General features: G+C 39.1%; 1 protein-coding gene across 10 annotated transcripts in view; it reads left to right on the plus strand.

Moving 5' to 3' along the window:
• LOC109537393 (polyhomeotic-proximal chromatin protein) overlaps positions 1-10,868 on the plus strand; it is a 32,134-nt gene extending 21,266 nt beyond the window's left edge. For 2 of the 10 annotated variants that reach the window (XM_019904095.2, XM_019904088.2), the window contains exons 6-20: positions 343-489; positions 549-812; positions 1,806-1,955; positions 3,557-3,761; positions 4,040-4,209; positions 5,173-5,330; positions 5,418-5,704; positions 6,752-6,933; positions 7,002-7,196; positions 7,626-7,764; positions 7,823-8,037; positions 8,121-8,250; positions 8,759-8,894; positions 8,976-9,111; positions 9,900-10,868. In XM_019904095.2, coding sequence (XP_019759654.2) covers positions 343-489; positions 549-812; positions 1,806-1,955; positions 3,557-3,761; positions 4,040-4,209; positions 5,173-5,330; positions 5,418-5,704; positions 6,752-6,933; positions 7,002-7,196; positions 7,626-7,764; positions 7,823-8,037; positions 8,121-8,250; positions 8,759-8,894; positions 8,976-9,111; positions 9,900-10,112 — 2,727 coding nt within the window. In that variant the 3' untranslated portion in view covers positions 10,113-10,868. The remainder of the gene's footprint in view (positions 1-342; positions 490-548; positions 813-1,805; positions 1,956-3,556; positions 3,762-4,039; positions 4,210-5,172; positions 5,331-5,417; positions 5,705-6,751; positions 6,934-7,001; positions 7,197-7,625; positions 7,765-7,822; positions 8,038-8,120; positions 8,251-8,758; positions 8,895-8,975; positions 9,112-9,899) is intronic. The other 8 variants (XM_019904093.2, XM_019904094.2, XM_019904097.2 and 5 more) reach the window with 8 other exon arrangements.
• The last annotated feature ends 805 nt before the right edge of the window (positions 10,869-11,673 follow it).

The following is an 11,673-nucleotide window of genomic DNA, read 5'->3' on the forward strand; positions in this document are numbered from 1 at the left end:
ATCGTGAACGCTCAAAAAACGCTTAAAATGTACCGAAAATGTCAATTATTTCGGATCTGAAACTTCTAGCATGTTTTTCAATCAGTTCGATGCATTGCTCGCACCCGTGAGCTAAAACCACCAAAAAACTTTTCTCACTGAGAATCTTCATTGGTATTTTTGTACATAACCAGCTTATGTCGAAGTTTCCTACTAAAAAACATATTTTTATACAAAACTTTTCGCCTGAAACAGTGATGTCCTCCTCCTCTTTCATATTTATGTTCAAATGCAAGAATTTTGCCGTTGAAACCGGGTAGAAAATTAACTGAAAATCATTTCGATAATTTGTTGATGTCTTAGGTTGATTGGGGCCAAGGACGAGTGCAAGTGATTCATCAGCCGACCCAAAACCCCATGTATCTGCAACAGATCTATAATCCACAAGGCCAGTTGCTGATGCCTGGAAACATTGCGTTGCACCCCAGCATAAATCCGCAACAAATCCAGGTAAGATAAGTGGCAAGAAAAAAACCGGATTTTTGCTCAAGCTTGCTGGTGGATTGCAGGTGATCACAAAGCCGTTCCAAGGCAATCAAATCAGTGCGCCCCACATGATCACAGCCGCACAGGGCAAGCAGGTGATACAGGGTAGTCAGGCCACCACTTTTCCCGGATATGCCACAATTCCAACCATTCCTACCACCCAAAATCAGCAGACGTTGGTGTTTAGCCAGTTGGGGGTGATTAGCTCTCAACCGAACATCCTGCCGAACCATTCAGGGCAAGGAAATGCCCAAGTTGCCCAGCAGAAGCCGCACGAAATGCAAAAGGTAAAACATTAGTGTCTAATACCAAGCTAGATTTGTGTAATTTTATTCCATTCCATTAACGGACACCGATGTGTTTTTGTATATATTTTTCTTTGGTGGCAATTGTCTGATTAACCATAATTTTAGGCTCGCAAGGGGGGTTTGAATGCTTGATTATGCAACAAACGGTGCATTGACTTTGATTCATTTTTACTTTGTTGCTTAATCAACGGTTGTTTCTATGCTGGGATCTATTTTGGCTGTTAATGTTGCATGTATTGGCAGTGTATGTTTTGGGCAACCATGCTTTTCATTCTTGTAACCCAGAGGCTCCGAAAGTTGTCATCAAATGAATCAATCAATCTTGGGACTCCAGATAAAATATGATACAAGCCAGAATAGAAAACCTGTTGAGCTTCTTGCGTTGGAAGTGCAAAGATTCGCTCATTAGCGGTTGTCTGATTGCAGTTGCGAATGTAGGGGATGAATGTTGGTCAAATTTGGCCATATTGAACCCTTAAAAACAATTTTTGTTTCTAATTTTCCCGCAATATGCGAAATTTTCAAATACATCGCTCTCGTTGTTATTACGCAACAGAATTTTCAAAAGCGCACATAAAAGACATCATTTCAAGATTGCAGTTTTGTTTGAAGGTTTTTTCTACTGAATTTTATTTAAAGTTTTAAGGTGCCTCACGTACTTGCTCAAGTTGGCCCAACTCGGTCTTAAAAAGCCATACTTGGTCAAGTTCAGTGAGCTGAGCGATCTTTAGTTTGATTTCTTAACAGTCCTGCGTTCCTGAAGATAGATTTTGATCCAACTTGTTGATCCAGCAGCTCAAAGGAGCGCGATTTCAATCACATCCCCACATACTTTTATGTGACTCGTGCAGTAGAAGATACTGACACTGTTTAGAAAGGAAGTGTTTGGAAAAATTTCTCCCAAAACTACTGACTTATATGCCGAGATCCAGTCTGAAATGTGGAGAAAATGAGAACATTTTTGTCACTTAGGTAATGGGCACGCAAAAAGTTCAAATGCAAAAGGTCGCAAGTAGTACGGGGGCCGTAGTTCAGTCTCAACCCCAACAGGGCCAATGCGTTCAAGTGTCGCAAGCCATGATCGGAACGCAACCCACTGCCCAAATTATCAGTCCGATACAAGTAAGAAAAGTGCCAACGATTTTACCTACTTTTGCCTAATGTAGATTGAACACTCGATAGTGCACAACATAGAACTGGCTTCGATTTTTCAGGCTTTACTTTTGATGATCCTCTCGTCTAGATCGCTTGATTCTTTCCAGCAACTGTTTGTTTACTTAACACTTGTCGCTTTTGCATGTCGAACCGACTGTTTCGTGCTTTTTTTGCATGTTTAATTGTTAAGTGTCCGGAATTGGAGCATGCATTAGGTAGGACAATCGGCAAGTGAATCTACTGTCTATGCCTAAATATTCGACATTGTATGGACGCTTACTTTGATTAAAGTTTTCATGAAAATGCCCAAGAAACTGCACTAAACTGAATACCTGAAGAATTCGCCATTTCTTCTGATACTTCTGGGCCCAAAGTAGATTTTTTTAAAAACTTGTAGTTTACGCGATGAGTGGCAAATATTTGAGGGCAATCTGCATCTATAAAATCGCCTTATTACTTCAGAATCAAATCCGTGAACAAAAAACAGCCAAAGGAAATCACACAGAGTGCGGCATGTTTTCCCTCAGTCCTTTTTGGAAATTTCTCGTATGATCGCCGAAAAATCCTGAAAACATTGTTTGGCAACATCAGATTTAAAATTCTGATGATGGCGCTGTTGTCTCGCCGAAACGATATACAACTTTTTATTTCACACTTTGACTGAAACCCAGGAAGGAAAAGAATACAATAACAATTACACGCAGTCAGGAAAAAAAATTTGAAAAATTGTTTGACAATTTTTTATTTAAAATCAATTGCATATACGCAAAAAAGAGAAAGATTGAGCAAATAGTTCGATTTTCTGTGAGGAGAAGCAGAACACGATGCGATAAAAACTCTTCTCCCTATAAGTTGAGCCACACCAAATAGTCTCATAAAAATGGTGAAAATGTTTAAAAAAAAATCTGAAATAATATCACCCTGTTAGAATATGCACAGATTTATCAGTGTGGTAACATTTCAGATGCTTTTTTTCACGATTTTTCACTAAATGCATATTATTTCTTATGAAAAAAACTTTTTTGTACGGTTTTAACACAATTAGATCATCGTTTCAAACATGACCACTTTTTTGCTGATACCYCAAGAACSCTTTGAGATATAGATAATTTTTCATCCAATCRAATCACTGTATAGAGCCTTAGAAACGCTCTAATTGAAAGCAATGTTCAATTTTTCCTTAAAAAGGTGAAAATWACGCCATTGTTTTCAACCTGATGYCATACATTTTTCTGATATTTCAAGAACGATTTGAGGGCAGGCAATTTTTTCGATGAATTTTTGGATTCCGAAKTTGTTCAAAAATACTGACAATTTAAACTTGATTCAGCCTCATGTWTATGGACATGCACCAAAAAAAAACAGGTAAAAACTTTCCTCTATGCATTTATGACTCTGCCAACCCTGATAGAATTTAACTAGAGTGGGTTGATTGATGAAGTAGAGTAAACGAGCATTTTGCTAATATCAAAGACTGCACTAATTTAGACACTTTCTCCTTGCACGGTCTTGTGAATTTGGTGATTTAGTGCTTTGTTTTTTGCTTTAAATACTGATTTTTTTTTTAGCCTGGAGGCCAACCCATGCAGCTGACAAACAGTTTTCCGTGGCAATTTACGGCCAATGGGATTCCGCAAGTGTGGGCCACCAATGGATTGCAATCTCAAGCCCTTCTGACCCACAATCCAATTTTCATCAGGGGAACTCAAGCCGATGGCACTCCCGGCATGTTCATCCAGCAAAATCCCCAGACCATTCAAACTCAACAGAATCGTAAGTACCAAGCTTCAAAAGGTGATTCTCTTAGTGATTTGAAGACAAATTTATACGAGTTTAGGTCCGGACATTGCTTTTCAATAGACAGGCTGTTAAATATTGCCTAAATTAGGCCCTTAATGCTGGAAATACCTCTTCAAAATTTCAATAAAATCCACAAAAACATGAAGCTGTTTCGAGAAAACCGTCTATTTTATTTCAACTCTCTGTACGTTGAAAATAACAGCCAGTGTAGGGCGAGTGAAGGGAATTAACGCGTTTTTTTCTTAAATTAGAAGCCATCGCAACCCAAGCAACTGTTACACAGGCAGCCAAACAAAACAGGCCGATTAATGAAAATATTCAGCCTAAACAGGCCAATCGGCCTCTGAATATACTTCCGTCCAACGCTACAATCCGACCAGCCAGTTCGGTCTCTACGCAAACTATAAGTGCTCAAACGCCGGTAAGTTACACTTTTATTTTCATTAAGTTACCCTCAAGTGAAGTGCCATCCGAGTAATTGTTTCGAAATGGGTGTAGTTGTCTTGTAGATTTTTTTTTTTTTTGGTAAATACATTCAGTTCCAATTGAGTGCTACGCAGACATTTTCATTTTACACACTGTGAACTTTTTATTTTTGCTCCAATTTTTTTTTTAAAGAATCAGTGTTATTCCGGCATGAACGCCACTGGCAGGTTCTAAGTCGAGCGTAGAGCCTGCGCATACGCTCTACGCTCACGCAGGGGCGGATCCAGCTTTAAAGTCAGGGGGGGGGGTTATGTAGAAAAAATACAGTCTTCTGTTGTTTATGAAATAATGAGGAAATTCGAGTAGTTTTGACCCAGAAAGCGAAATTTCAATATCAAACACTTAGGATTAGATTATGCCAAAATTCCATGTTTTCTGTCCCATTTTTGCTCATTTCTCGGAGGCAAAATGAGCGAGAACGCTCGCTTGTACGTCATTCTAGAGAGAAATAAATGGCCTTTTTAGAGAGTGAACCATGGAAGGGGAATTGTTGGCAGTTTTCTCATAAAATTCTTGAATTCAAGAAGTTTCAGATTTGCGTGGATTTTTTTGAGTTGCAAAATCCACTTGAACATTACGCTGTTTGTTTCGAAGTTTCTCAAGAACCATTCGAGCCAGAGAATTCGTTTTGGCATCGTTCGATAGAGAATTGAATGGGGGGGGTCATGACCCCCATGACCCCCCCCTCTGGATCCGCCCTTGCGCTCACGTATGGTGACCTCCAATAATTGGCCCAATAAATCGTGGGAACGTGCGTAGAGTAGAGCAATTTTCGAAGCGAAAAACGTCCCCACTATACGTATTTAGCACTTTTATGAATTCGTTGGCTTCACTTGGGCTTACTTTTAGCAAAGTATTACAATCTTGTTCTATGTGTAATTACCATTTTGGTATTTAGACATATTCATTGCAGACGATGGGCAATAAAGCTGCACCGAAGATCCGACAGTCTAAGACGCCGCAAATTCGATCGCCCGCCCCTAAAGCGGATGCCGCCAATCAAACTCCGATGAAGTCTTACACGAATCTGCAACCACATCACATTATCGGCAACAAGTAAGTAAATTGATCACTTTGATTCAGTTTAACTCTAAATTATGCAACATAACTATTTGATTCTCTCTTTGTCATGATTTCAAACAGTTATGGATCTTGCAGAATGGTGGTGATGAACACCTCGACCGGAATGGCTACCCAAATGACCCCCAACTCTCCGATGACGCCCGATAAATTGGTGAACCAGCAGAACAAGCAGCAACAAAATCAGCCGGTGAATGTTAATCAACAATTGGCCGAAGTGGTCATGCAACAACAGGTATTGAAGAAGGAAGAAATGCAATTGCAACAAACTTTACAACAAACACTTCAACAGTTTCAAATACATCAAAACCAGCAGTCCCAGCAACAAATCCAGGCGAAGCCCATGATGAGTAAGTAGGCAACCAAAAAAAAATATTAGTTAATGACTATCAAGAATTTTCGCCCGGTAGCACTTTTTTAAATGAAAATTTTGATACTTGGATTGGACGCTCTGGTGTTATTCCATGGCCCCCTAATAGCCCCGACTTAACGCCGCTTGATTCTTTCCTCTGGAGTTATTTATAGAATATTGTGCATGTCCAGATGCAAATTTTGATGATTTACTCATTGGAATTGTGGACGCAACTTTTCTTGACGATATTTTCAAAAACAGCTTTGACCTAGAGCAAAATTCATTATTCATTATCTCAGAAAAACACACAATATTCTTTTGTCAAATGTCGACAATTTAACTAATTGATCCCAGCCATAAACCTCTATTTTTACCGTAGTACACTTTTAAGCGTATGTATTTAATTGATATTACAAGCATGCGACGCCACTGATCGATCTTGTGGAAGATGGTTTCAAACATGGCCGCCAAACTAGTTACTCGTATTAGCAAATCTGTCTTATTGTATTCGCGAGTTCAACCACCGATGGTGGCGCTGCGAAACTTCAAATTATTTGTTGTCGAGTGACAGTTGAGACTTGTTTATTTACTGGAGTTGATGACAGTTTTAACATAAAACAATACTCACACTTTTCGATCTGTTTTTATTTATTTAAAAGCTTGCAAAAGCAAAAGCAAAACTCAAGCAGATGTAAACACTAATGTCAACAAAACTATCAAATGTGACAAATTACTACTTAAATCGTAGTTATAATTTTTCAGACGCCCCCCACTAGGGGGCGTCTGGACCTTTGAACTCGCCAATTAACGACTTTTTAAACAGTTTTCAAACCTTGACAAGCGATTTCTAACCTCTGAAGTGTCACCGTTTGATCCCCTAAAGCATGAAAATGAGTGAAAAGCGCCTGCTAATAGTTATATCTCAAGACCGCAATGAAGACGTTTTACAAATGAATATGAATAATGTAACTAAAGGTATTCGTTGCAGTTCCCAATGGGATTCATAGAGTATCAGGTAATTAATAGAATACTGTTTTATTTTCAGCTCTTCAAGCGATCCAAGGCATCCCGCAGCAACAAATCCAAATGGGGGGCGACCGCTCGCTTATTCCAGTCCAACAAGTGCAGCAGCAGCTGCAGCAGCAGATTCCATGTTCAATCCAACAAGGAATCCCGTTGCAGCCCAACTTGGTTACTCAGGCAATGAACATGCAACAGATTCACCCTGTAAGTGTTGAGGTAGATTTTCTGTTCACCTGGGCCTTTGAAAACTAACTAGCGATTTGTGTTTCCAGCAACAGCTTGCACAGATGGCATCACAGGGCACCATTTTGACCGGTCAAATTCAACAACAAGGTGGAACCCACACTGTGCTGCCCCAAGTTGTCAACCAAAACGGACAGCAAATGCCGCAACTTCAACATATTACAGTGTCTGCAGCCTCACACCAACATCAACCTCACCAGACGCAGCAACTCCAACCGCAACTGGTAAATATAGACTGTAGGATCATAACACATGAGCCAAGAGCCAGATTCTTTGCTGTAGCCCCCAGAGAAGCGGCTAATTTTCTTTAATAATTTGCTTCAATACATTGGGGAAAATTGAGATTCTTGTATTAGCTAAGTTGTCACGGTTTGGGCACCATTTCCTAATTTTCACATTTAGGAATGTTTTCGGGCTTTGAAGCCGTGGTCTATGGGAATTTCGTGCTTTCCGACTAAGACTGGCACGGGAGATCACTTCGCCCACTGCCTCATCGCCTTTGATAATGTCCACCGCAGTTGTGGACGAAACGTCCGCAACAAATTCCCATAGACCACGGCTTCAAAGCCCGGAAAACATTCCTAAATGTGATTTAACCGGCCGTGAAAGCCTTCATAGTCTGATTTCCTAATTTTTTCAATTTGCTCTTTTAGGTTCCTTTACCGCCTGTGGTACCAGCCGTTACTGAAAAAGACAATAGTGCCAGCTTATTACAGGAAGCACTTTCACCTACCCAAGCGATGCCCGTCACCACGACAGCTGCTGTGCTTAAAGAGAGCGGTTCATCGGATGGTAAGGAGGAAAAAACTCTTCAAATCCTCACGCCTTTTCATGCCTGGTGTTTTTGCAGGAAATTCAGTCGAAGCAAAGGAAAGTTTGCCTGGACAAGATTCTAAGCAGTGTTCCACCGGTGTGGATGCCGTCGCTTCCCTGCACATTCCGAATGCTGGGACGGTACCTAATCAACCAACTACATCCGAAATGTCCATGCCTATTGCTACTACGGCTGAGGAAGTGAAAGAGAGGTGTCCACCAAAGGCAATGGTTAAGCCTCAGGTAAGCAAAGTAAGGAATCCTTCATTTTTATTAAATTAATTTACTGGCTTGCACCAGCAATCCGTTCGTCGAATACATTCTTGCGTTTGCAGGTTTTAACCCATGTGATCGAGGACTTCGTGATCCAGGAGTCTTCCGAACCTTTTCCTGTTTCACGAAGTGGCATGGTTGGCGACCTGAAGCGGGCGCATTCAACCAATGATCAAGATGACGATATTTCACGTAAGTCAGTTAAAGATCTTTTAAACTGTGGCTTCTAAAGTAGGTTTTCCTATAAACGATGGTGGTTTAAAATACATTTATGGTCTCAATAACACATCATTTACGTTTCCACTGCGGCTTCGACTACAGGAGCAAATTCGCTGGATTTCCAATGATGGTTCTCCAATTAATCAGCTCTCATACGAGAATCTCTTGTAAACATTTTGATCTTGCAGAGCCGCTAACTCAAACTTTTCGATCAATTGTGACCGCAAAAACCTGTTAACATCGATCTATAGTGCTCGCCATTCACAGTTACAGTAGTAAAAATATGTAGTTTTGTGAAGTTTCCGATATTAAGCCATCACTTAAGGTTTTTTCAATGTTAGTTTACAAGCTTTTTTGCATCCAGCTGTTGTTGTTGTTTGCCGACCGCTTATTTTACAACTAGTCGATTTAGTACTTGAACATTTAGCCACAACAATGATCCTTTTTGAAATTTGGTTTTTATTATACTATTAAATTGCAGGTAAGAAGCAGTCCATGTCCCCCAACAGTTTATCTCCGAGAGGAGACATGGCGAAATGTGAGGCCTGCGGTGTGGTTGATCTCAAGTCAAAGTTCAAGAAGAATAAGAGATTCTGTTCAGTTGCTTGCTCGAAGAGGTAATTTAGAGGACTGTTACCATTATAATAATTGAGACTTTGTTATGGAGCTGTTTATTGATTCGTTGGCTTCATTTGCAGTGGGAAGAGTAAGGACGATAAGAAGAAATCTGAGAAAGTGGAACCGATGAATGTTGACAACAGTAAAGCGGAAAGTACCAGTCCATCTGGAGCTGATGACGACAATACTCCGAAAGTAGATCCGCTTAAGTGGGGCGTAAGTATTTAAACATCTATCTTCATGTGTCCTGTCCGTTTTTCCTGACTTTGGCGATCGCCATCGCGAAAACTGTCCTGTCCTCTGCCATGCGGAAAAGTTCACCAGCCCAGTCTCGAAAATTTCGTTGATAAAGTTGAGTGTAAGTTATAGAAGACATCATTCATCAATATATGATGTCTCGGCTTTGATGGTCGCTCAAAGTTGACTTGAGCTTCGGCGTTTTTAACATGTTATATTCGCGGAGTATGAAACATTCTTCCATACATGCAAAATGAAGCAGCGTTAGATTATAATCGTCAAAATCCATATTTGCGTCTAATGCGAGCGTGAATAACTCAGAAGCTTTTGCAGGTCTTGTTCTTTTGGGTAGAGCACTAAAAGTTGCCGATAACCAGGCACTCGGGCATTGCCTTGTATTATTTAATATTGTATATACTTTCCTGACTGTGTTTCAATTCCAAATCAAAATCAATTCCTGGGTTTCAGTCATTTATTGTCTCTATTTATCAATTAAAATACGTTTCGGTGTATTTTTCCACCATCATCAGTTTTTATGTGTAGCGTTGTTGCTGCTTTAAGCCTTGGCATACATTTTTTGCCGTGCAAGAAAATGATTATTTAATAAAATTATAAATGATTTTGATTATTTAATATGTTTAGCTGTCCATCCATTATTCTCCTCTCTCCATATTTTAGGTCACTTATCAAACTGATTTTCCGCTCTTGAAACACACTCATTACCGTTGTGCAATATATAGAGATTTAAAATGATTGTTTTTTTTCAGGTACAAGAAGTGTTTGAATTTATCAGAAGTCTTCCCGGCTGTTCAGATTACGCTGAAGATTTCCTGATTCAAGAAATCGACGGTCAAGCACTTTTATTGCTCAAAGAGGACCATTTGATGACAGCGATGTCGATGAAACTGGGCCCTGCATTAAAAATCGTTGCAAAAATCGACGATATGCGAATAGATAAGGAACCGCCTAAGCCTGCTTAAGTGACCTGCGTTTAGGTACTTATTTAGAATTTACTTTGCGCCTTTTTTGGTACTTTGGACATTCATTTTATCGTCTGGAGAGCCATAGTTTTGAATATTAGTTTACGTCGATGTTGTCATGTTATACATTACAAATCATGTGGCCAATAGAAGCGACTTTCTCGCCTTGGTTTGTGGTGGCCAAACATGGTTGTTTTTACAATTAGGTCGATTATCGAATGTTTACGTCAAAGTGTAATCGGTGCTCGTTCTTCGCAACATCGACCGGTTTGTAAATATTTTTGTCTATTCAGATCTGATTTTGATATAACGAGGAAATGATGCCGATAAATAGCATATTTTGGTTTGTGAAAAGCTCCATTCTTGTACAAATGTAAAATAAATAATGTAGAATACACAGAATTATTGATATTGCACACTGCATTATTTTAATTCATGAGTTGATTTCCAGGCCAAATGCGCTGAGAGAAAACAATTCAACTAGATCAGTGTATTTATTTTATCTAGACTGGAATGTTTTAGTTACCCAATGCAGATAGCGTGATTTTAATCATCATACTTGACCAATGATAAGGACTGTATCTATTTTGATAAAAGGGCTAAGGTGTACTGTGTTTAATGTCACAGGAAATGATTTCCATCATTATTATGTGCAATTTTTGAAGTTTTCCTTTTCGTGGAAAAGACACAAATTTTGAAAATTTGTTATTATAAATACTGCCACTAAAGATAATACATTTGTAATTTATATATAAAGTTTTGGACTCTTTATTGTTACTTGCCTAAACCCGAAAGTAGTTAGTTGTTCTCCATTTCCCCAGTTGTTGAGAGGAAATAGCGTAAAAAGCGCCATGTAAATGCCTGCAAGAGATGAAGGCGTTTAAAACGGCTAAATTGAGTCCTTTAGTTCCTAAATGCGACTTGAAAAATAATATAAATCAACTGATGAAATCGCATCCCCGGAAGCTGGTAGCCAACGCCAGCTAAATTATTCAAATTAATTCGTTGCAGAAAATTATGACGTCGGGTTAGTGGATAAATTGCTAAGCTAAATTATCTTAAGCCAAGGGCAGCCTTACATCAAGCTTGAGTAATTAAAGTTTTTAAGAGAAACCTTGCTGAAATTATTGTTGATCGTATTTCACTTATAGAGGTGTGTTAGAAGGGAATTTTCTTGGTGTAATTTTTTACGCTTACTCGGACAAACTGCGTTCTTAGCATCGAGTGCAATATAAATAAATAGTGAAACACTTTAATTAAAATTTGCGCATATTCAAGGGTTAACCTCCGGATGCACTTCATTTAATATACACAATTTTTTATGGTGTTTAAAATTCTTATTTACTTACATTTTCCAGGTAAATGTAAATGTAAATGCGCAGGCATTTGTTGATTTTCGGACACAGGATATTTTAACCGACGGTTTTCTGCGATTTTTGTCTATCGGATGGTGCAACTATTTGTCGGGAAGTTTTCGGTCAAAACAAGATGAGGGCAACCTCCTAATAATCATTTTAACTCAAAATCAAATCTATTCCTGGGTTTCAGTCATTTATTGTCT

Source organism: Dendroctonus ponderosae, unplaced genomic scaffold, assembly GCF_020466585.1.
Source record: "Dendroctonus ponderosae isolate FM_Combo_2020 unplaced genomic scaffold, Dpon_F_20191213v2 Dpon_F_20191213_3, whole genome shotgun sequence".
Taxonomy (NCBI): domain Eukaryota; kingdom Metazoa; phylum Arthropoda; class Insecta; order Coleoptera; family Curculionidae; genus Dendroctonus; species Dendroctonus ponderosae.